The sequence below is a fragment of the Cygnus olor genome, chromosome 1 (assembly GCF_009769625.2).
Source record: "Cygnus olor isolate bCygOlo1 chromosome 1, bCygOlo1.pri.v2, whole genome shotgun sequence".
Lineage (NCBI taxonomy): Eukaryota > Metazoa > Chordata > Aves > Anseriformes > Anatidae > Cygnus > Cygnus olor.
In genome coordinates this window covers 114,581,713-114,608,202 of record NC_049169.1, presented here as the reverse complement: position 1 = coordinate 114,608,202, position 26,490 = coordinate 114,581,713, and the positions used below count along the sequence as shown (strand labels likewise).

General features: G+C 37.9%; 1 protein-coding gene across 1 annotated transcript in view; it reads left to right on the top strand.

Moving 5' to 3' along the window:
- The window catches only part of DSCAM (DS cell adhesion molecule), a 475,090-nt gene that overhangs the window by 431,184 nt on the left and 17,416 nt on the right, over positions 1-26,490 (top strand). Inside the window, 6 exon segments of the mRNA XM_040530051.1 lie at positions 489-665; positions 7,519-7,549; positions 13,811-13,926; positions 16,812-16,961; positions 20,413-20,610; positions 24,843-25,145. Coding sequence (XP_040385985.1) covers positions 489-665; positions 7,519-7,549; positions 13,811-13,926; positions 16,812-16,961; positions 20,413-20,610; positions 24,843-25,145 — 975 coding nt within the window.

Here is a 26,490-nt window from a genome sequence, read left to right as displayed (position 1 = left end):
AATGTGTGTTGTCATTTATGTCCCTTACAAAGAAAAGCCAAGCAGAGCATAAATCTGTTGTAGCCATGCTACTTTTCCATAGTAAAGATTAATATAGGTAGCAATTCTGAGATGTCTTAGAACTTTGGAATGATTTAAAGTACTTAAAATTAATTGTAGTACATGATTGTGTAATGAACACGGACTTCTATTCCATATTTTTTGGGGGGGAAAAAAAAAAAAAAGCCATGACATTGTTGATGTATACACCTCTTTATGCCTCTTCTCAATTTCTAATAATTTGAGTCCCTGCTGTCAGTGGCTTGTTACCAGTGTGACTGATTATGCATGCATAGCCATTATACATACAAACATAGCATCCATCCTGAACATGAGAAATCCTTCTTTATGTTTTGCATGTGGTTGAAGCATATAATGTGCCATATTTCCTGAGAACTCAATCTTTTGTCTTCATTAATAGGCATCTAATGTCATGACACTGTTTCCAGGTACAATCCCTCCACTCATTAAGTCAGTTGTGCAAAGTGAGGAAGGGCTGGCAACCAACGAAGGGCTAAAGATGCTGGTGACCATTTCCTGTATCTTGGTTGGGGTCTTGCTGCTTTTTGTGATGCTGCTGATTGTGCGAAGGAGGAGGAGGGAGCAGAGACTGAAAAGGCTGCGAGGTAAGATGAGAACTGTGGCACTTATTCTTACATACACGCACTCTCCAAATCCAGAAGTACAATTGGTCTGCATGTGACCAAATGGTTCAATCCCCAATTGGTATAATTTTCCTATAACATGTAGCAGGTAAAACATATGTGTTTTTTACAGAAATTCCTTCTTTTATCATTTTGTAGTCTAGTCGAACAATGAACCATATAACCATTGTTAACCATTATTTTGCATGAGGGAAAGGAAAATAATTCTCAAGTACTGGTGTTTGGGGATTTTTGTTGTGTTTTTTTTTTTTTCTTTCTTTTTTTCTTTATCTTGTGAATTGTCTCAATAACATAAAATCTTTAAAAAAAAAAAAAGACTAAAATCAGATGTTCTGGAGATGGAAGGGTTTCAGTTTTCTAGCAGATGTTAAGTGATTCCAGAATTATGCAATTAATGTAGCCAGATGTTAGGCTAGAAAACACATCCAGATATTCTCAGATTTGTTACCATATTGTTTTCCTTATGATGTATTATAACAAAACTCTTAAAACAACTTTTCACTGTTCACTCACCATTCATTGTAGCTGAAAGTCCTTTTCTCTAATCTTTATTCAAATTCATGTTTCCTATGTGAATAAGTCTTAGATCTATGAATTCATTTAGCTGTATTGGGCTTCTAGTAAACACCTCCAGCTGAGTCCCAACAAGGTTTTTGACCCTTGCACTCTGCAACTTCTGCACTTGGCCTTGTGGGCTTTGCAGTAGCACATGATAGTAAACATTACACTGAAATAATTTGAAAAATTCCTTTCAAATCACACACTGAATAAAAAGCAACATGATTTATCATCCACAAACACGAATCTAAGGATTTCTAAGAATGACCAAAATGCTTAGTTATTTGTATTTTAACCAAAATATGTTTATGATATTAAAATCAGGGCCAACCTTATGTATCTCACCTTTGCATCTGTTCTTGTCTCTTTTAGGTCTCATTTTTCTCTTGTAATGATATTTTGGATATTTTTTTGCAATGAAGACAGAGATAAAGGGCCCTTAGGCATGGGCAAATTCCTAGATCAAAGAGGACACTAGCCTTATAGTTCAGACACAGCTCTTGAAATTAGGGCATTTTGATTCTTTAGGTTGTTGTATAATAACTTTCTCATTTGAAATTTTTTAAGTCATTTATCTCTGAGAAATATTTTCTTCATCAAAAAAGTGGTGGAGTGGTGAAGAAAATGTTATTATCTTATCTTCTGAGAAATATTGTGTAATTCCATCCAGTAATGAGCAGGATATTTTGAGCAGTTTGGCTCCAGGAAATCATGGCTGTGAACATCTAATTTTTCTTAGATTCTTGAGTTACAATCGCTTAAGGAAGGCTGGTGATCACCAGCCAATGTGGCTTTTCTACAATGTAAGATTTATCTGAATTATTTTCTCTCAAAATATAGGAATCTCAAAAAATATCTTCACTTAAACATAGCCAGTGACAAAGAAATCATCACTCCTTTTGATGGTCATCAGTATTTAACTACAATTTCTGTAAAAGTTACATCTCACTTCTCATCTGAATTTGTCAAGCTACAACTCAACCTCAAAACCATTTAGTCCCATTATACTTCTGTCTGTCATGCAGTGACTGAAGTTCTCTTTTTTATCACATTTTTGGTCTTTGAGGATATTCTTTTTATATGGTAGTGATCGAGTAATTCTTTAATATTTTAACTGGTAAACTGAACAGATGAATCTTCTTGAATCTTTCTCTGTAATTATCCCATCATTCATTCCTTTCAAGGCTTTTCTCTGGTCCCCTTGTAATCTTCCAGTACCTTTCCTCATCTGTGTATGTTAGGAATGAATTCAGTATTCCAGCAACACACACATCAGCACCAGATATAGAGACAAAAAATCCTTCTTCTTGTCCTTTTTATTCTTTTCTCCATACATGTGAGAATCACCTTTTTGGCTGCAACATTACACTAAGAGTTTACCTTTAATTTTTTATCCACTGAGATCATCTGACAATTCTCTAATTACAGTGCAATAGGATAACATTCTCCATTGTACAGCTAAGACTTGTATTCTTGATATATGTAACCATGTGGTCATATAATATAAATAAATATAGATAAATTATTAGCTTGTGATCAGCCTACCTGATGATCCAGATTGGTGACCTATTACTTTTATTATATTTTAGCTACCTAATTCTTATGTCATTTTCAAACTTTTATTAGATATTATCTTATTTACTTCCAGACCACTGAGAAAACTACCAACAGTGTAATGTTCCATGGTGCATGAAGATAATAAATACTTTGTTTAAAATTCTATTTTGATATGTATCAATTTATATGTTGGAAATCATACATGATGGTTGCCATGTTAATTTTTTGCATTATTGCTACTTTCTTAGTAAAATGTTTTGAAGTACAAAAACTTTGTTCTAAAGGAATTTAAATATAATATTTAGAATTTACCTAATCCTATCTCAGTGAGAGTTTTTTCAACATCAACAATTCTCAGTGAATTTTATTCTCATCAGAATACTTAGCTTGACATGGCTGATTGAATAATTAAGGTCAATGAATATAGACTTGTAGTCAATCTCCTTTCATTCATTTCATCAAGACTCATACCATTTTTTCCATCCCCTTTGCTCATTGCCAAGATCAGATTGACAGTAATTCAGATTTTTCTGTTGTTCATTCTTTTTGAAGACTGACCTAATATTAGCCATTTCTGCTCTTCTGGAGAATATTTCATGTTCTAAAAATCTTAGTGACAATCAGCATTGCTGTTCCAGAGAACTCCTTAGTAAGCTCTCCAGAAAACTCCTGCTTGCAAGTTTTCCTGATCTCCTAAATAAAAAATGTTCTTCTGTAGTAGTTACTGTGTTCAACTTTCTTCTGAATTCATTTTGAATGGAAAATGGAAAATATCCTGTCATTATCACTTGATATGATATATATTATCTGGTGGGGTTTCTTGAGACTCAGGACACCTTTTTCCTAAATCATGATTCTAAACCCACTAGCTACTTTCTTTCAGTCTACGTCAAAAATAATATTTTCCGCTGTTGGACCTCCTAAGCAATTTTATGCAAGTAACAACTTGTATAATTCTTGCTTTTGTTGCTCCAGGAGATGTGGTTTCTTCAAACCTGCTTGACAAAGAGGAGTGGGAATTGCAGATTTATTTGCAGTATATTCTTCATGCAAACATTTAGATTTATGCTTACAGACAGATAGGGTCCTGGTTCCAGTTTGTGCGGTAAATATGTCATTAAAGCAGTAGTCTTTCCATTCTTAATCATTTTACTGCTTGTTTTAGCACATAGGAATGCGTAAACCCTTGTCTTCCTCCTGTGCCATACACAGTATGATTTTATTTTTCCAGCAGTACTCTGTTTAGAAGGAAAATGTAGTTTTCAGCAAAACCGTGAGGTTTTGTCCAATTTAGTAGTTCCACAGGTCAAGGCACAAGAAGGTCAATTGAGTGCTAGAGTTCATGCAGTGATTCAGTAGGTAAGCACACATTAGAGCAGAGAAACCTGATGACTTACCACTTTCTCTCCACTATTAACCTAGCTCCACTACCACTGAAATAGTTTTCCCTTTGTTTTCAAACTCAGCTCACCTTAACCCAAGCAGATGTGCACTCTCACCTTAACCCAAGCAGTCAGTGCAGCATGGTAGTTCAAAAGCGGCACCATGCTATTTAAAACTGTATCATGGACCCTGATTTCCCAAGTGGCAAGCCAAATGTGTTAAGTATTTTAAAGAAGCAAATGAAAGGGAGGGCTGCTGCTGAGTATATGCTTGTTTGTGCAGTCATGTGACAAAACCACTGAGGGAAGTTTGACTTTTTCACTAAGGGTGATGCTTGGCTGGGACGGGAGATTGTCACCTTCAGTCAGTCATCCATAGCCTCTCTGAACCCTGTTTTCCCTACCCAAAAGGTAGGAGACAGGCCGCTGGCTGGGATATTGATTCCTTTTATGAAGCTTTCTCAATTTACTGATGAAATGTGTCATGTAGGAAATATACAGCACAGTAGTCTGCAATCTATACCCATTATCTGGTGAAACAGACATTTTTTCTGTAGCTGATGTTTTGGACGCATCGTTATCATATTCAATACTGCTGTCCATTGCAACAACTTTCTTCATCTGTTAAACCCTGATGACTTTATTATTTTCTGCAGTACTATTTCATTCAGTTTTTGATATGTAACATGATCTTGCATGAAGTCTTGTGCTATTTTTGATTGAAGATGCACAGACGATTTGATCCTTTGCATCTCCTTGACCGAGAGCATATGTAAATGTGCATTTGAATATGAGCCACATGTTTAATGGTGAAAACATAACATCTTTCCCAGATGCAGCATGGAACACAGCTGTGCAGCATCTGAGAATATATGAGGGAAGTTGTTTCAACGCTAGGGAAAAGGCACAAGAGTGAACGTACCTGTGTGCAGTTCCTCCAGTGTGTTTCACTAAACCAAGCATAGTCATCTGAGCTGGTCACCCAAGGCGCTCTGACAATCTAGTCAATACAGTCAAGGGACTGAATTACACACTTCAGAACTCTGGGTTCCTAGCATTTTAAAAATATTTATGGTTGAAACAAAAACAAACAAACAAAAATCCCATGAATATTGTTATTTAATCCTGGGAAACAAATCTAGAAAGGAACTGAAAGAGGTCAGTCAATCTTCAAGTCTATTCCTTTCATTTTCCTTGAGTTGTGCACTACTTGCACAAATATCCACAGTCTTCAGTCAAGGATGTAGTCATTACTTTACAAATCCACTCTCTGAGTGAAAGAAATATTTGTATATTAAATCACCATCACTGGGTGTGCCAGAGGGAGAATGTGTGCGTCAAGGCTCTTCATGATCCCAGTGCTGCTACAACAACAGAAAACAGGAAGCATCATAAAGCTTGTTTAAAATAAAATAAAATAAATAAAATAAAATAAAATAAAATAGACTTGGAATCAGATTTTTTTATTTTTTTTTCTTTTTTCTTTTTCTTTTTTTCCCTTCAGTTCTTCAAAAGATCTAAATCCCTTTCAAGGTCCTTAGAAGTCAGTAGGAAAACTATCTCTGGTGTCATTTAGAGCAGCAGCATGCTGGTACTTTGCCTTATGACATACAGATGTTGTCCTCGTGGTATTGTACTATGTAGAAGCACTTACAGGAGTGTTCACAGCAAAATCAATCCCATAGCAAAAAAAACAGAAAGTCTATATGCCTAAATGTAGCGCTGTTCGAATAAGATCAGACATCTCAGACAGAGTCCTTCCCTTCAGCAGGAATCTTCCATTCTTTGTGCTGAAAATGAATAAGGGGAAGATTAAAAATAAAGGAGTGGAACAAGCAGACCTAGAAGAAGCACAGAATTTCAGCTGCAACAGTAATTGTGAAGAATGAAGTCTAAGACAGGCAAGCTGGCACAGTGTCAGAGAAACCGAATGCAGAAAGTTGGTGGAAGATGTTTTGTTAAAAATAAAAAGAGCACTTTGTTTATCCCTTTTAAAAACAAATATAAATGTAACCAGAGTGATGCATTAAGTTGGTGGTTTGTTTCTGCCTGCATCCTCTGAATTTTAAAGGCAGGAAATTTAATAGGATCACAGACAAAGAAATTGCAATAGGTGTAGGAGACCCAAGAGGTGATTAAGGAATAAAAAGGGTTTCAGAAATGAGAGGGAGAAAACAAAGACAAATTCAGTAAATGTCTTAGAAGATGCAGGTAGATTTACAAGCAGGAGATAAGAGGAGGAATTTAAAGTTTCACCTAACAGGAGAGTTCCTTGAAGACTTGGAACTTGAATTGTTTTCTTCTCAGATTTGCTTTACTTGGTTGCACAAAAGGCTGCTTCGTTGCTCTGTGATGTTGTTATTTAGCAACTCTGAACTCAGCATTTTCAACTGAGTTTGTTTAGTGGCAAACTGTAGGAGAACAAAGTGTAGCTGTCTTTTTGCCGAATAATACCACAGAATTCATTATTGTATGTTTATAAAGTTTCACAGGAAGCTACCTGAAGAACACTGGGTGAACCAACCTTCAGCTGTGTACTTTGATCTGGTGTTTACCGTAATAATGATATCCCCAAAGGGTTTTATGTTAATAATAGCAGCAATGACAATGGGAATATTTCTCCATCAGCAGCACCTCATTTTGCAGGGCTGATCCAAGTGGGAATCAGCTACCTCCTGTTTTGTATACAGACAGCCCTCTGAAGACCGAGAAGTTCTGAATTATTGCTAGTTGCAAAGCATTCATACCTGAGAGCAACCAATCTCTCCTTGGAGACCTCCCTTGCACCTCCTCCATGCAGTCAGGTTGGGTTTGAAAATGGCAGGCTGGCAATTGCTTGTCCAGATCAGCTTCAGTTCCTGCCCAGAGCTGGATGTCAGCATTTCTGTCCTCTTGCCCTTTCTTCCTTCCTCACCCTCTTGCTTGCTAACTATGGCATGAAGGAACAGAGAACCCTGCTGGTTGTTAAAATATCTGCATTTCTAAAGAGTGTCTGTAGTTGTTTCCAATTAAAGTCTATTTTATTCCATGCTCCCTCTTCAAATCCAACAGGTGTTGCACATCTCTAAGCATTTTCAGTGCTACTGAGGAACTAAACAGGGCTCTTTGGGGCAGAAAGATCTAATGTAGTGAAATGCAGTTCCAGCAAAAGTAGGAACTTTTGGACACTATTTTATCTTCATTACTGATCTGAGAATTGACAGTAGTCTTATATATGGCTGATTCAAATCACTTCCTAATAATCCATCTATCACAAAAATTTTCATTTGTGATACAAACAGATAGCAACTCCTGACATCTTTTCTGTTTTCTTCTAGATGCAAAGAGTTTGGCTGAAATGCTTATGAGGTAAGAATAAATTCAATCTTCTTAAACTGAAAAATAATTGTCAGCTATGGCATCATATTTAAAAATTATTATAGGGACAAAAGGAGTCTTCTATTCCTAAAGCCTTTCTTAAAACACACCATTTGACTCTGTTAAAAACTAGGATACACTGATGGCAAGAAATACGAGAAAACAGACAGTTTGTGGTCAGTCCTGTAACAGAACACAATAGTAAAATTTGCCATCTCTTGTATTAGTGGATTAAATTATAGAATACATGTGGGTTAATTTGGACATTTTTCCTATTCAGAAAAACATTTGCATAATATGTACCAAAGAAATTGCTCTTTTGAGATCATGGGTTTGAAGGCAGTAAGTGCCTGGATGTGAATATCTCTAAACTTTATAGTTTTATTTATGTAATACTACAGTTATATTTATGTAGCTGCTTATACCCTCAGGTGTATAAGAGCAGGAAAGTCCATTTATTATTTTTCAGTTCTGTTCCATCAGTTCAGCACCCAGAAATCTAATTCAGTTGTGGAACTGCAACAGAATGACTACTGTGGCATCTCAATTCCTTCAGAGATGGAAATTTCATATCTACAGTGTTTATTGTTTTATCTGGGTGTTGTGGTTTAGCCCGGCTGGCAGTCAAACACCACACAGCCGTTCGCTCACCCTCCCCCCTCCCTCTCCGGGATGGGGGAGAGAAACGGGAAAGTGAAGCCTGTGAGTTGAGATAAAGACAGTTTATTAAGACAGGGAAAAGAATAACAACAATAATAATAATAATAATAGTATTAATAGTAATAATGTGTACGAAATAAGTGATGCACAATGCAATTGCTCACCACCCGTTGACCGATGCCCAGCCTATCCCCGAGCAGCCGGCCACACCTCCACCCCGGCTAGCCACCCCTATATATTGTTCAGCATGACATCAGATGGTATGGAATACCCCTTTGGCCAGTTTGGGTCAGCTGTCCTGGGTCTGTCCCCTCCCAGCTTCTGCTGCATCCCTAGCCTGCTCGCTAGCAGGACAGAGAGAGGCTGAAAAGTCCTTGGCTTGGTGTAAGCACTGCTCTACAACAATTAAAACATCAGCATGTTATCAGCGCTTTTCTCATCCTAATCCAAAACATAGCACCCTGCCAGCTACTAGGAGGAAAATTAACTCTGTCCTAACTGAAACCAGGACACTGGGGAAAATGTTGGACTTTAAATCTGCTGCATATATTTGAAAATGGGATCAACAAGGGAATATTTCTAAGTTCAAGTGAGCTTTGGTTTGCTAGAAAATCTTTTTTATTTTTAAGGAACAAATTTGAGAATGTCATGGATATTTTATCAAATGAAGCATACTCTAAACTTCCTCACCCATGATAAGCTTCACCTGCTACTATAAGAATACACTTACCCAAGACATGGTGACAGATGGTTTTAATGTGAACTCAGCTCTATGACATCAGTCTCCAAATACACCTGAATAGTCCCATTGATTTTAACAAAACTGGTCATGCAGTTCAGGTCACATTGTCCTTTTTTGCAACTTAGAAACCCCTGCTAGCAGCAAATTGCAGGTTTAAGCAACTTCAAGGAGATATGCTGCGACACATTTTTCATGACACAAAAAAAAGGCACAGATTAGCATATGCAGTATGCCTGTTCCCTAAAGAAACCCAGCATGGACTTCAGTATGCAACTTCTGGATGAAGATATTCGGTCCCATGGACAACCACACATAACACCTCTGCAAAACTAGTAAACCTCTGCCTTAACCCTGCTTAACTCCACTGGTCTTATCACCACCTCTGCATGGCAATTTCAGAGCCTCACTCCTCTGATGCTTAGAAAATTATCAAACTGCCAACATAAATGGTCCATTTTTCCCTCTGCCAATGCTAACCTTAAGTTTAAAGATTTTTTGCTCTCTGTGCCTGATATACTCAGCAGTTGGATCCCTTCCTAGCCTTTAGTTGAGAGCTGCTTTTCTACGTAATTGTCTGCCACTGTTTCTTTTTGCTTCTCCTTTCATTTTCTACCATTCATTTATTTGAAAATAATCTTATTTTTATTAAATAGTCATATTTTATACTTAAAGTGTGAACAAAGGCAAATGACTAATAAGGCAGGACTTTAAGGTCCTACATATGGAGAAGCCTCTTAACTTGGAACTCTCAAAGTGATGCTAGTTTGATGAGCTTTCCACATGGTACACACTCAGTTACTTCTGCAACAGCTATGAAATACCCCCAACCAAAAACCTGAGCAACCCACCAACACTATATGCTCCTGAAGATGTAGCATGTTAATAATCAAAGGATAAACGGCCCTTCCCAAAACAATAGTAACATACTATAAAGCTTCTGATATTTTATATATTTTAAATTTCACCAAGATCTGCTGTGTTACAAATATCAAGAAAGAGGGTGGTCATTGGTTGTGCCTTGCCACTTGAGTATGGGATATAAAGCAGAAAAGAAGATTCCCTGCTTGCTAAGAAGGTGTGATGGATGGAGAGAGCTTTGTGTATCTTCCCGTTTGAGGAGATTTTTATAAGTGCGTGTAAAGCGGATTAAGAATGGAGCTTGAGTCTTTGCTTTGAAAGTTGCCAGCTTTGGCTGTTTAAGTCAAATATCTGGGGAGCATGGTAAGCCCCAGCAGTTAGCAGTTTAACAGGAGCTGCACAACTTGTTGCTGATACTTTAAACTAGCAAATAAAAATCTCTGCTGCTGTACAATCACAGCTTTTTGACTTTTTTGGGGGTGAAAGCAGATCAAGCCATCTTCTTTGTAGTTGTTCACTGTGAATTGGTATAGCAATTGGCTGAGCTTTCTAATTTTGAACACAGGGTAAGGAATATTTTCTCCCTGAAAATCCTCTTGACTGGCAGATTATTTACAAAGTTTAATTTCTGGTATGTTTTTACAACGACCAGCTTAGACATCAGGAAACACTGAGGTAGCTTGACTCTTGATTTGGCAGCAAGCACCCAGAATAATTTTACAGAGTGATATATTTTATCCCTTTACAAAACTAGCTTGATCTAACACTCTGCTGTGCATACGGACATTTTCAGTCACTCAGATAAGTATTTTTTTATTACATATCTAGGAAGAATATTTAAAGAGGAAATATTCTTATAACTATGTGCACTTGTGCTCTTTCAAAATGCATCATGCAGTGTACTGGCTCTGGAGAAGGGCTTGTTTATCCACAGACTGTACATAAAAGCTCTGCTCAATCAGACCCAAAGGCACAGGTGTAGCCAAGTATTTGTCTATAATAGTGGCCCAAAGCAGACACTTGGGTAGAGGAAAGCAATGCAGAAAATACATACTGACTCGTTCCCCAGACAGGCTCCTAGTCTCTAACAATTTGGAGCTCAGAGGTTCAATGAACTGGAGAGAATGAGCTATATTACACACAGATCATTACCAGGTCTGACAGGTAAAGAATAGACACATAGCACATGTTTAAGTTTTGAAATTTTGTATCTGTAGATGAATGAAAATACAGGTAGATGTGTTTCCTCCCTTTAAAGAATTAATTGTTGGGCTCCTCACCCACCAGGCTGTTATAATACTTGGATGCCTGAATTTTGCTAGGTTAGAAAATACTTGGGCACCAAATTTCAAAAATTGCAAAACTAAAAATCTCTGCCTCACTGCCAAGTCCTAGAGGCACATAATTGCTGTTGGCACTTCAGGTTTTTTAAGCTGACAGTTGAGTTATTGTGGTCTGCAGAAAATAATTTAAAATTCATTGAGCCAGAAAGAGGTTACATGCTAATTAGCAGCAACCTTCTTGGCACTGCCAATTGCCTGTTCTGTGTTTGGACATTCCATGCCACAGTGCTGTTGCATAGAGAATTAATTAGACCAGTAAGAAAGAGGAGAGAGATCACACAAGATGAGGCATAACTCAAGATTAGTAGTAGGGAATCTTCCTGAACATATAAAAGGCTTAGGTTTCAGTTCTGACTTGAAGGACTTTCCACACATTTTGCACTAAACTCTCCCTGGAGCCAAGAATAAATTCAGAGTTCCCTCTGGGCAGGTGAACAGTACAGCTACAAAGCTGTGGAACTGCCCTTCTGCCCTTTGTGGTGCAAACAATTCTTTCTGTACTGTTGAATACTTTGCAATAGTAGGAATACAGAGTGTCCTGCAGAAGAGCTCCTAGCTCTAACCACGATGCCGGGGTTAGAGCATTCTGTATTCTGCATTCTCTGAGGAAGATGTGTGATTTGATCACTTTGCCTCCTAAAACTCTGGTGAGCAGGTGAAGGGTGCAAGGATTCATTTATTGGACTTGGTTTTGTATTGCATGTGTTGTATATGTATCTGATTGAATGTATCTAATAAGTATTGAATTATTGATTTTTATTTGAAATTGGATCTCACAAATTCAGTTTTCTGTTTGATCACAGGTTTGTTGTGTGATCTTGGACAAGCCCAGTGTGGCCTGACTTTTCAAGGGCATCTCTTCATGCATATTTGGCATGCAGATAATATATTAGTCTCCAATTCTCAGAACATTTCAGCAGCTTGAGTGGAAACCAATAGGATAGTGGCATCTAATCCATGCAGAGATTTTGCAGAGACTTTGAGAACGTCATTGTGGAATTTATCTGCATTTGAGAATCCTAAATGTCTTTGAAAATTTATGTGGTCAATAAGACACTGTGACTACTATTCTCCACTGATTACATATGGAGACAAGTCTGGCAGCCCTGTGTAGCTCTCCTGATATTTTGCTTTCAGAATGATTAAATGATGCACCAGTTGTAGGCTGTCTGAATGCATTTCAGCTATCCATCTGTACTATCAGAGCAATAGTACTGCCTGACCTCTGAAAGACAGAGACATTAAAGTTTGTGAGATGGATAGATAGTGATCGTGCTGGGGACCACAAGAGGAGGGTAAAACAGAAGGTGAGAATCAGAGGTGTGTACCTGTGTGCCTTGAAGATCTTAGTCCTGGATTTGTGTCAGAATTTCTGACAACTGAGCGACAAGGAAATTCCTCATAAAAAGGACATAAGGGAACCCCCAAACCTAGAATAGTTATGTCCTGCTGGCATGGAAACAGCAGGAAGTTAAGGAAAATTGCTAGAAATGTGGTCTCATCCAGCATGCATCAAAGTGGCATTAAACTCCTATGTAGAGGTCCTCATTTAGGAAAGGAGTGAGTTTATCATCATGCAGCTTAATAGTCCTCTGAAGATTCCATTAATAACAATAATTCTTTGCCCAAGGAGAATTAAAGTGAGTGATTTACAGTTACTTTGCACCAGAAAATGACCCTCTACTGAATTTTAAAGTCCTTTGATATGTGAGTACTTGAATCACACCAATAGGTCATTTGTCTTAATTTTTCTCAGCCATCTTACCTAAACAAGTATTTGCAAATATTTCTTCTTCTCAATGGAGTAATTACATCTGAAAGGGTAAAAAGTTCCTGTGTTTTTAGTGCAGTCTGAAGATTTCTTGGTGCAAGTTCTGTACTGGAAATAGTTGTAGCACTCAATTTTACTATCCATTTTAATTTGCTTTTGGTAGACAGTTCATTTAAGAAGTCATTTTCTGGTACACAAACTTCAAAATGAAATTGTTTCAATTTGCATGATGATAGAATAATTGTTTTAGATTCTTTTTTTAGAATATCGCATCAATCAATTAGAAATAATCCATGAATGCAAACAAGATTTGCAATTTTACTCTTGCAGCATCAATGGACATAAGACCTTTATTTATTTTGTGCAATTTGTTAGTACTAATTAAATCTCTAGTCATTTGTTTGCTTTTTCATTTATCAATTCTAGTGACATTTGGAATTTATCTGAGAAAAATAATGGAAAGTTTAGAAATAATTAGAAATTACTACAAGACATTTTCCTACCAACCTGTTTGATCAGCTACATATTTCTTTACTTACATTCATAAGGAATGAAAGAAAAGGTCAATCTTAAAAACTTTTTATTAATTTCCTTGTATGACAATACTTGTAGAAAACTATATGAAATTTTCAAAAGATCCCTGCTGAAAAATAATAGACCAAACCCTCGACACTGTGCATTCATCTAAATGCCTTGCCACGTGCAACAAAATAATACCATGTACTTGTTCTGAAGAGGGGAATATAAAATGTATGAGTATTTTGCTGATTTGTTCTATTATTTTTAGTTTGAGCTGGGCAGACTTATAGTTAGCAAGTTTCCAAGTATCTTTCCAGTTAGGCTGAATCTTACTGTGTTTGCCTCTCTTTTGTTTTCAGCAAGAATACCCGGACATCAGATACACTTAATAAGCAGCAGCAAACGCTGAGGATGCACATAGACATTCCCAGAGCACAGCTTTTGATCGAGGAGAGGGACACGATGGAGACCATTGGTAAATTATTGTTGGGCTTGTTTTCACCAGTTAATAAAACAAGCACTTCTGGTGGACATCCTTTACCTCACACCTTTCCTCTGACTGCATGCATCAAGAAGGAAGAGCTGCAGAGTAATTTGTCACATTTGAGAAATTAACTGTTTCTTTTCATATAATAGAATGGCTCAGGTTGGAAGGGACCTTAAAGATCATCTAGTTCCAACTCCCTGCCATAGGCAGGAATGCCACCCATTAGATCAGGTTGCTCAAAGCCCCATCCAACCTGGCCTTGAACACCTGCAGGGATGGGGCATCCACAGCTTCTCTGGGCAACCTGTTCCAGTGCCTCACATCCTTCTGAGAGAAGAATTTCCTCCTAACCTCTAATTTAAATCTCCCCTTTTTCCTCCCCTTTAAATCAGTTTCTGCTTTCAGTAGTCTCAGTATAATATTTAAAATAATTCAGAACATTAGGAAAATGAAACTAGTGGAAAGAGAAGCTTGGAGAAAGTGAAGACTGGCAGTTTAATGATTTTCGTTTTGATTTCTCTATTGACTTTGACTAAACAGTTGGATCATTGGCATTACGTAGAAGGAAAATGAAAATGAAATTCTGAAACTACAAAACTAGTATTCAAGGATTTCAAACAGACATCTTCTAAAACTTACATGTTGCACATTGTATCCACTTGTTCTTATCAAGTTACATGATCAACATATTGATCTGTTTCAACTTTTGTTTATCTATGCAAAATTCAAATCTAAAATATTTCACACATCAGAAAACAGTATTTTTTGTGTGGCTGGCACATAGCTGAAGTGTCATGTAAACAGATTTGTTTGTCTTTTTCAAATAATCAAAACACAAGATGTCTGAAGTCTCAACAGAATAGAAATATAACATGATTTCATGACTCCGTGGGTACAGACTGTGGAAAGACACTCCAGAATGACTGACCTTGTTGGACTTCTAACTTTTGGGGTCAAAATCTATGTAGAAAAAGTCTTTGATGGATGAGAATGTAGTAGCACCTCAGGGACTGCATAGCTGGAGAAGGCTCCACAAACCAGGAGCAGCATTTCCTGTCCATGCCCATACTGGGGAAGAACAAGCTGCTTTAATCCCACACCCTGTCACACCTGATAGGGTCTGGCATAGTGGGGTGCCATTTCACAGTGCAGTGGATTTGAAGAGGAGACTTACACTTCACCTGAAAAACATACTTTTTATTTTTTTTTAAATTTGAGCTTCCCAAAGTTCGCCACTTTGATGCAGTCTTTTGTGCCAGGTTTCATCCTAAAGACAGCTTTTACTTTTGAGTTACAATTGCTGAGCAATAGGGGGTTATAGTGGAAATACCATTAGTACCTTAACTATAGCAGTGCGATCAGTGCCTTGGAAATAGACAGCTCTACACAAAGCATTCAGAATAAGTAGTCACTTTGGCAGGCTTTGACATAGTTTGTTGCCAAGAGGCTTTATTCCCAACCTGAATAAGAGCTCATCTTTTGCCAGAGATAGAATAATTTGGTTTCATAATGCTCATTCTATTTATGGCCTTCTTTGGGTAAAAAATGCTAGTTATGTTTTTGTGCACTGTTCACATTAACAGTGTCTTGTCAAGATTAAAAATAAATAAATAAAAGGAATGTTTAGAAGAAGTGGATCACCCTCTGCTCATCAGTAAATGGATAGAAGCCCTGTTGCTGCCAGTACCCTCAGAAATGCATTATAAAGCTATATAGCATAGCAAGAATAGATAAAAAGGCTGAAAAGAATACAAAAGAAAATCTGATAGCATGCACATAATTGTTCTGCAAATACAAATTCAGTGGAAGATTTATCACTGTTAATCCTTCCACAGTCAAGTAGACCAGATTCCTCTTTAAAGTGAAAGAAATACAATAAAGTGTTCACAACTGGGGAAAAAAAAAAATCTGTATAGCACTAGCTTTCTGCAGGCTGCAAGGTCTGTACAGAAATTTGGTGAACATAGCTTAGCCCTTGAGAGGCAATAGACAGCAGAAATGTACAGCAGCAAAGGTCAGTGCTCAACCTTTTTTCCAGTCCTTCCAAAGGTCCAGCTTCATGTTACAACTTTCATGACTTGTATAAAGCTCTCCAGAGCTCCTCTTTCAGACCTACAGTAGTGAGGTTTGTTGTAGGAAGGACTCTTTGGTGCAGAGAGAGCTGGAAAGGCTTAGTCCTTAGCTTGCAGAACAGCTTTTGCTGGACTTAAGGGTGCTTAATTGCCCTGCAGGAGTGTTTCCGTTGTCTTTAGCAGGGTACTGAGGTACTTAAATTTAAGCAGAACCCTAAGACAAGTCTTGGGTCATGGCCTTAATTCTGTCTGTGGAAAAAAAAAAAAAAAAAGAAAAGAAGATGACTAGTAGAGGGCTAGTTAGTGATATTACCTGAAGACCTCCTTTGGGGAAGACATGGGTAATTACACTGAGGACATTACTAATTATGCTAATAAAAATAATAATAATAATATGTTGTTGAAGGGAGCAGCTGAGTCCTCTGAAAATGAAGAGGAAACAGGGCAGCATACAAAAGATGGAGAAGAAAGAATTATGGCCAAAAATATTTACACACAACAGAGTTTTTGGAAAGATGCTTAATGGCCTGTCTCAGTTGCACAACTCCAAGGTGAAATCCCAAATAAAAACAGGAAAATTACACTTATTCCTTATTTTTTTGTGAAATTTGCAATTAAACCCAGAGGCTCCCAGGCTGCTGTGCACACTTCAAAACCATCTCCAGCCCTGCACAGAAATGGAAACTGCATTGTCTTTGGTGAAGCCCAGATGAAAACTAATGTGGGAACTTATTTTAAAACTGTTATGAAGACAAAAATAAATTTCATTATTCAATATTTGATGAGTATTTTTGCTTGCAGATGACAGATCAACAGTTCTACTAACTGATGCTGACTTTGGAGAGACGTCTAAACAGAAGTCACTGACTGTCACCCACACAGTACATTACCAGTCTGTGTCACAGGCTACAGGACCACTGGTGGATGTTTCTGATGCCCGGCCAGGAACAAGTAAGAGCATAGGACGATTTGTTATCTGGAGAGGAGAAAGGTGTAAGAAAATGAATGTGGTGCTCCTGTGTTTGTATCCTTATGTGTTGGGGGTTTTTTTGTTTGTTTTTTTGTTTGTTTGTTTGCTTGTTTTCTTTAATCTGAAAGTTGAGAGAAATCTCTTTAGATCAGCAGAGAACATTTCTTGTACAATTGCATTTAGTAATTCAATATGGTAAAAATTGCATATGTATCTGAAATGTAGGTGTAATTTGAAATAATTCATATTTGGCTTTCATTAAACCAAATTCATGCTAGTTTTTAATTTCTAGAATTTATTGAGCAAATTAGCTTAATGGCTTTTAATGCCTAATGCATTTTTTTCTCTGTGATCAATCTGTATTGTATTTCAAAATGTCTTCCGTCCTTACATCTCCGTCAGGGAAGAAATACATTTCTCATTATTGCTTTTCTGAAAAAGATGTATTTCCAGTTTTAGTTATTATGGTAAATTACTTTTCCCAGACATCTTCATGTTGAGTTACAGTGATTAAAAACTAAAATAAATGAATATGCTTCTGCATTCCACCCTTCTTAATTTCTCTCAAGAATGTATTCCATATCTATGTAAATGGAATTTACCAGATTGAAGGAATACATTCACTAGCTGTATGCAATCTCTAAAATCTCTTGGATTATTTTCATCCCCTGACAGTTTTAGAATTTGTTTACTTGGTGAGTTTGGTGAAGATAAATGCTGATATTTCTGTTGTGAATCACCTAGAATGCAGATTATTTGAAAAATCTTCATTTAATTTTCATTACCACCCCAGTCTTTATTAATTATAGCTGTTGTAGTCCTGACCTTGCTGATTTTCTAGCTCTGAGATCTATAAGTTATGGTTCATTATTTCTTGAGGACTAGATTAGTACGGTCATTTGGAATCCCTTTTTCATCTATGGAGAGTCATGTCGTTTGAATGAGAAGACTCAAGGTAAAACATTTGTTTTCCTTCTGGTAGCACTCTTTTCTCCCTCCTTTGGTTCATGTGTATGCTGGCTACCCTGCCTGGTAAGAGCGGAAAAAATCATCCATCTTTTTATCATGTTAGTAGGTCAAGTTTATCTGAGCAACCAATGTACTCTCAATTGTTTTCAAACTCTATATTTTATAAGGAAAGAGGTACCGCCCTAAAATTACCTACCTGTCCCACACCACAGCAGTCTATAGCACCAGCCTCTTCCACTCCTACTCCCTTTTTTATGTGTACAGTTACGTGCTTCAGGCCACTGGAGTCATTGAGAGACTTCCCTCAGATTGGGCTGGGATTTAAGTTGTATGTAAGAGTGTGATCTGTGTCCAGCCTCACTTTGGAAATAGAAATCCACCGACACGTTTGTTATTTAGTAAAGATCTGAATGCAGCAGTGCACAGAGCTGGGTCGAACACTTTTATGTAGCCTTCTCTGGATTTAAGACACTATTGTAGCTTTGAGAGAGGCTGGGCTGTGAGATTTTGTAAAGCTGCTTGTGCAGGACATGTGGCTCAGAGGTTGCGGAGGTGCTGGTCTGAGCATACACAGTGAATGCCAAATTTCCCATTAGAGCCCTTTCTAAGTTGCCATCTAATTCTTTTGTATTTATGAACCTTTTTGTTTCATGAACCTTTTTGCTGTTCACCTCAGCATTCTGCTTCTGTGTTTCAGCATGTGACAGCAGGGCTGTCTTAACAGCTGGAGCACCAGGTGCGTGCTGTTTTCCATCACGTAGGCAGTGGACCTTGCAGAGTCCGTGCTACAAAGTCCCTTACACAGGCACAGCACAGCACAGCTGGTGCAGCGCTATTGCTCAGCACATGCTCAGCAGGACTAGCGCTGACCTCCTGCATGCTGGCAGCAGGCTCTCCTACCCTCATCCAAATTGTGAGCGAAGGCCTAGTGAGTCAGAGCATCAGAGCATCCCTGCCCACCAAGGCTTCTCTGCTCCAGACCAAACAGTCCCAGCGCTGTGCCCTGTGTTTTCCCACGAGCACTCTCCCTCTGACAGTCCCTCATGACTTTCCTTGAAGCAGGTACAAGGCTCACTTCTGGCCATGCAGCAGCCCCATGACAACTTTCCACAGCCAGTACAATTGGGTGGTTTATACAGACAGTCTGTACTGGGCACTTTGTTACAAGTGTGCTTTTGGGTGTTATCCACCTGAGGCTGTTATGTGTTGCATGACCAGCAGGATCAATTATCAATGGCACCAAGCTCATATTTTTCCACTGCTGGCGGGGGGGGGGGGGGGTGGGGAATATGTGAAATATGAGAAGGAACAGACTATAGCTGGTGTTTGCAAATAAATTACTTGCTTAGAAGCAACAGGATACATATTCTTACTGAGAATGCTTAGGAAAAGCAATGCTCAGAGTCATTATCTGGGTATTGTTTTTTCTTTTTTTTCTTCAAATTGCTTCTGCTGCAGTCTGTTACCTCAAACACTGATGACTTCACCATTTGGATGCCAAAGAACATTTGAATATATTTGAATTTTTCATTTCTAATACCTTTTCTCTCTATTGTTAGTAATAGCCTTTCAGAAGCTTCAAAAAGAAATCTTTCAGTGCTGATGTAGTCACTTTCTGTTTGCCAAATAATGTTTTTTTTGTTTTTTTTTTTTTTCTCTATTCCACTTGCTTTGTTAGGGTGTACCAGCCTCACTTTTACAGAAGAATTATTTTTAACAAAATCATAGAAGATGTTTTTTGTCAATAGTTCATTTTCACTCGGTCACCAGATTTTATCTAGGGCAATAAAAAGTAAACTGTTGTAAAAGTAAAATACTTAAACAAGTAACAAATGATTTTTAAAGTTTAAGCAATTTTATTTACTATTTTTTTAAACAGTCAGATCTTTAAAAGCCTGTCACTATTGAAACTCTGAGGGATCTAATATAGGCTATATCATACATCCTGACTATTTATTAAAAAAAAATATGTAGCTGATTAACAGCATAATATGATAAAAGTATTAGTGAAATGGCTGGAATAGAAAACTATGCCACCACAATTCTAAGCACATATTTTTACAAACTGAGAGCAAGTGCCTGTTTTGGCGGGTTTCTGAGGGCACGTACACGGATAATTTACCTGAGAATTCACTTGAGATGTGGTGTGAAATCCCTGACCAGGTCTGTTTGCCACATGCTGTTTCACATCTTAGAGTGGTTTTGCTGCTGAAGAACTGGTTGTATTGGATTAATGAACATGTCAATGGGAGGCTGGCTCAGTTCTTCAGCTGCTCCCTTTTTATTAGAAAGAGGGTATTTAAAGAAAGTGCTTTTACCTTTTTCTTTTTTTTTTTTTTTTCCCCAAAGAATGTTTTGTGTTCTTTTTTAACCAAAATGACTGGCCAGTCCCTCCTGACAGGGCTTGTTTCCTTGTCTATTCAAGAGCCTAATGGCAAAGACACTCTCTGTTGTCCATCACAGATCCTACCACAAGGAGGAGTGCCAAAACCGGACCCACAGCTCGCAACCGCTATGCTAGTCAGTGGACCCTCAACAGACCTCACCCCACCATATCAGCTCATACCCTCACCACAGACTGGAGGCTTCCCACCCCCAGGCCAGCAGGATCCGTGGACAAGGAAAGCGACAGCTACAGTGTCAGCCCCTCACAGGACACAGGTACAGGTCTCTCTGCAGGGCTGCTCAGCAAAACTGGGTCGGCAGTAGCTGGATTAACCTTCTTGGTCGTCAGTATACTTTGTTTGATGCTTAGGTGCTGCTATTTATTCCTTGCCAGGGTGTTTTTTCAGTAGGCTATTTATAATAGTTGCCACAAATGCATATAATTCCAATGATAACAAATACTGCGCCCTTACTTTCTCATGCCACATGCATACTGGAGTCCTTTGAAAGATATGGTATTCTTCTGGTAGGCGAAACTCTATATTTCCTGTGTCTGAAGGAAGAAGTAGGAGAAATTGCTGCATGAAATGTCATTGACCAGGAAGGGGCAGTATTAGCAACCTACAGCATATCTTGGTCAAAGGTGGAGATGTTTTAAGGTTTGAGCTACACTGAGGTAAGGGTTTTTTTTGTTTTATTTTGTTTTGTTTTGTTTTTTTTTCCTTTTTCCAGTAATGTACTGTGTTCGTAGGGATATTCTAAGCAGAAAAAAAAAAAAAAAAAAAAAAAAAGAGAGAGAGAGAGAAAGAGAGGGGAATGTCTGTAATTTGAGTCCAAACCAAAATCCATTCATAGCACTGAATATAGTAGCAATTAGCTCTGATTTTCCTCAGAAACAACGTAGGCTTTTTTCCTCTAGATGGTAAGTGGGGAGACACTGAATACATATTCTGCCTGCAGTCTTCATCTCTCCTTGATGTCTTCACATTATAAACCCAATTGTAACAGAAAGATAAAGCTTTCTCCTTCTGCCCTCCACTGAACAAGTGACAAAAAAATTAGGTGAATAAATGAGTAAATGACTAAGCAGAAGAGTAGTCACGAAGCAAATCTAATAAAGATTATACTTGAAGAAAGATAAAATAGCTTTCAAGGTATGCCTGACAAAAATGAATCTGGGCATACAATGGCTTCCTCAGAAGAAATCGCCTATCTTCTGTTCTGATTTGGAAGGAAAAGCATGGGTTGTGTGAGAAAGGTGTGTCCTTTAGAGAAAGAGCAGTAGGTGCAACTCACCTTTCACCATGAGAACTAATATGACTGCTTTTCTCTCTGTAAGAACAGGCGTCTGACTTTCCTTGCAACCTGTAATTTTTTATAGGTTGAAATTCTCATCTTTTCATAATTCATTCTCTTAAACTTGCAGACCTGTATGTTGTCTTCACAGGGTAACGCCATTCAACAGATACCTCTAGCCAGTTAATGAACTTCTTCCTGAATTTTTTCAGGTAGAAGGATCATGAGGTTTTAAGGATTTGTTCTAACACCTATACAGATAAAAATATGAATATCAGATATTATCTCAGAAACTCTTATTATAGACATTCCTGATTTCAGGTGTGGTTGCACGTTCTAATATTTCATCTCCCAAGGTTATTTTCCAGGGAGTATGGCAAAAGGTAGGGAATTTAATTCGCTGTCTGGTTTAATTGACAAACTACATGCAATTTTGTAAGCATACTTCATAATGTATATTTTAGCATGGCTACTTTCCTACTCTGTGCCTGCCCTTGAACACACAGTGATTTATGTAATTGATAGTAATGTGTAGACCATGCTCAAGAAAGGATTTCTTGTGGCACAATGTATCTGTATTATTCATTTTCATTTCTGGGGAAAGTATAGAATCAGTGTAATCTAAATGCTTCAGATGTTTAAAATTTCCAAATAAACATCACAGTAGATGTAGCCAAATAATGTGTTCAAGAATCAGTTGAACTAATAATAGAATCATAGAATCTTTAAAGTTGGGAAAGACCTCCAAGATCATCTGGTCCAACCGTCCCTCTACTACCAATGTCACCCACTAAACCATGTCCCTAAGCACCACGTCCAACCTTTCCTTGAACACCCCCAGGAATGGCGACGCCACCACTTTCCTGGGCAACCCATTCCAACACCTGACTGCTCTTTCTGAGAAGAAATGTCTCCTCATTTCCAACCTAAACCTCCCCTGGCACAACTTGCGGCCATTCCCTCTAGTCCTATCAGTAGTTACCTGTGAGAAGAGGCCAACCCCCAGATCCCCACACCTTCCTTTCAGGTAGCTGAAGAGAGCAATGAGGTCTCCCCTGAGCCTCCTCTTCTCCAGACTAAACAACCTCAGTTCCCTCAGCTGCTCCTCATAGGACATGGGTTCCAGGCCCTTCACCAGCTTCATAGCCTTTCTCTGGACATGCTCCAGGGCCTCGATGTCCCTCTTGTACTGAGGGGCCCAAAGCTGGATACAGTACTTGTGGTGTGGCCTCACCAGAGCAGAGTACAGGGGGACGATCACCTCCGTGTTCCTGCTGGCTACACCATTCCTGATACAAGCCAGGATGCCATTGGCCTTCTTGGCCACCTGGGCACACTGCTGGCTCATGTTCAGGTGAGCATCAGTCAGCACCCCTAGAGCCTTTGATCCCTTTTCCAATATGGCGTTGAGATTTCTGAATCTTATTGATGCAGTTGATATTTGGCAGAATTTAGCATTTCACATAGAAATTATTCCGGGTTTAAAAGGTAGTACTTTTTAAGCTCAGTAGAAATGCGTTGCAGCCATTCATAGCTCTAAATAATTTGAAATGTTCTAACTAGATGTCACTAGAAAAATTATGATGAAACTAAATTTCACATTCACCCTGAACTTTTAGCTAATCTAAAGTAGGTGTTCAAGCAGATCCTTCCTGGAATAGTCACTCCAGGACATGGGATATGAGAAACTGCAAGTCTTGAGCTTCATGGACCAAACTGGGAGCTCTACATGACCATCAGTGTTTATAGACACTGCTTCATGCCGCTGGCAAACAGGAGCCTTCCAGTAGCTTCCAGTTGATGAAAAAAAAAAAAGAAATGATAGATATTGTTTTGGTCTGATTTACAAATCAAATGGAGAAAGAGAATGATGTTTCTGGGAGAGTGAGAGGAGTGGGGAGGGAAAAAAAAAATTAAAAAAAAACCTAAAGGTCTTAAGTTCTGTCCAGCTCAAAATCTTAAGCAAGTTACAGCATATTGTTGAATCACTTGTCATTTTAAATAATGTATGGACCTATTTACAAAGTGTTCTTTTCATTCTGTGAAAACTGGTGCAAGGATCCTAGCATACAATAAAAAAGATAAAGGTTTGCAATAACAACATAGTTGCTTCTGACTGCCATAGTAGTCCCATTTTTATGAATTAGCTATTACATTAAGCCTGCTTATGGAACATCACCAATAATGTCTGGAATTGTACGGATCTTGTAAGGAAACATGACTCCTTCCTAAGGAACTTTTGAAAGACCTATGCTCTTCCAGCCTATTGAAGTAGAAGTGCAATGGGTGCAACTGACCAGTGATTTGACCCCTTAACTATGCAGAAACCAGTGCTGTGTTTCCAGAATGTTTTTAGTGTATCAGTTGCCATTTACATCTTCAGTAACAGTGCTTGTTTAAAAATATTGAAGTTCTTAGAAAATCATCAGCAGAAACAACAGCTTCTAGGTCACAATAGCCCATGAGTCAAATATGAAGCCCCCATTAACTTCAGCAGCATTTAAAAGAGCTCTTGAATCACTGCAGACTGGTAGCTACTAGAACAATATTGCTTTCTTAAGACCATTTGTTCTATATGAAATGAGTTAATATTTCAGTTGGCATCTAGACCAGACATAAGTGTATCTGTCACTGCCTTTATATTTGACCTTTGTTCTCAGGGATTTCTCAAAACATAAAAAATAATAATAATTAAAAAAAAAGATTAAAAAAAAGGATGAAACAGATACAAAAAAAAAATCTTTTCCACTCAGACGTCACCTCTCAGAAATATCTGTGAGATTCATTGAAAGGAGAATGTTAAGAAACTATTCCTGTTTTTGCTAAATCTGTTCTGTGGGCTTCTAACATTTTTAAAGCATTTAACTTTCAGAGAAATTATTTTTTGAAAAAAAAAAAAAAAAGGAAAGAAAAGAAAAGAAACCTTTTCCATGCATTAAAGGTTATTTTTTCTAAACTATGAAGTTAATGTTAAGCCACATAATGCTGCTAGCAGTATAAGACTTCACTTTAGATTATCTCTAATTACCAAGCAACTGACTAAACTTAAAATTGTAGAGACATTTAAAGCAAAGCAGACTTATTCAAATCACCATGATAATTTCAAGGGTTCTGCATTTTATTAAGAAAATCTGTCATGCTTTTCTGTCTTCTTCCAGAAAGTATTGTACAGACATTTTCTTTCTCCCACTGTTTATCTTTTGGGTGTTTAGATCGAGCAAGAAGCAGCATGGTCTCCACAGAAAGTGCCTCCTCAACATATGAAGAGCTAGCAAGAGCATATGAGCATGCAAAAATGGAAGAGCAGCTGAGACATGCCAAGTTCACCATTACAGAATGCTTCATATCAGACACGTCGTCAGAGCAGCTCACGGCAGGGACTAATGACTACACAGACAGTCTGACCTCAAGCACGCCGTCAGAGTCGGGGATTTGCAGGTTTACTGCATCCCCCCCCAAACCTCAGGATGGAGGGCGAGTGATGAACATGGCAGTTCCAAAGGCACATCGGCCAGGTGAGACATTAGAGGTAACATTTTGGTCCTTGGGGGTAAGCATTTCACCCCGTGCCTAGACTGGTTAACAGGACAGGTTATATCACAGGGAAGAAAGAAGGTGTGCAATGTATCATGTAATTACTTACAGATATAATTGCTTTTTATCCCAGATAATATAAAATTTAAGTGAGTATATTCTCCCATATACAGATAAAGAAGGAATCTGGAAATTTAGGAACAGAAAGGCGCAATCTAGGCCAATAAATCCATTCCTCTACAGCTGCAGCCATCAGGCAATAAACCCTTCTGGGCTAAAAAAGACCATATGGGGGTTCATATGCCCATCTCCAACTCCAGCCACCCACTAATAAAACATGTCTTACAGCAATAATTTCTGCATGAGGGCAAAATTTGCTATCAGAACGCTTCATGAAGACAGATTGTAGAAGATGTACTATCCCTTCTGCCTTGTAGCTTGGAGAAAATGTAATATCCTTTTGGTGATGTTGTTCAGCTGTTATACTCTCTCTTTGACATCTCCAAATATCAAGTCAGGATTATCTAAAGGAGGGAAAATAAAAGCAAAGAAAATGAAGACAATGCAATAGCTCAAGGGATATGGGACTTTATACCTTCAGACAAATTTAAACCCTACTCCAACTTCAAACTGACTGAAGGTATCTTAGGGACATCCATCTACTGGTCTCAATCAAATTTCTAGTTCAAGAAGAATACTATTTTTAGTGATACCCTAATTTACAACAGCATAGGTAGATTATTTGTGATATTCTGATATCAAATATATTGCAAAATCTTTGTCAATCTTTCATAGAGAATACATGACGTGACATTGTGGAGAAAGATTCAAATGGGAAAAAGACAAAATAATATTTGTGTGCTTACTGAAAACATGGTTTATTGTATCGTATTGTATTTTTTCTTATTTTGTTTTTATTTTGTATATACATTTGTGACTGTGGATGGAGATATTTATACACAAAGAAAGTAATCAGTAGTGCTGACTGCTGACACATGTAAAAAAGAGTAGTGAGTAGACTTTTGCTTATTATACACTATAAAATGAAGCAGTTGTTCTGGGGACAGAAGAATGAAGATAGCCAATGGTATCAGGAAGGTCATTCAAAAGTAGGACCTGACACTGGAAGGAAAAAAAAAAAAAAGGCATAAAAGTGAAGGCTAAAAGTAGAACATGGGAAGAACAAAACTAAGCAGAAGATAGGAAGTTATAATAGACAAGGCAGGAAATTACTGTATCATACAAATAGATAAGAGGGAAAATAAGTAGGAAATAATATAGTGAGAGAAATGACTGATTTCTCTGTAGTCACAGAGTAGAACCACA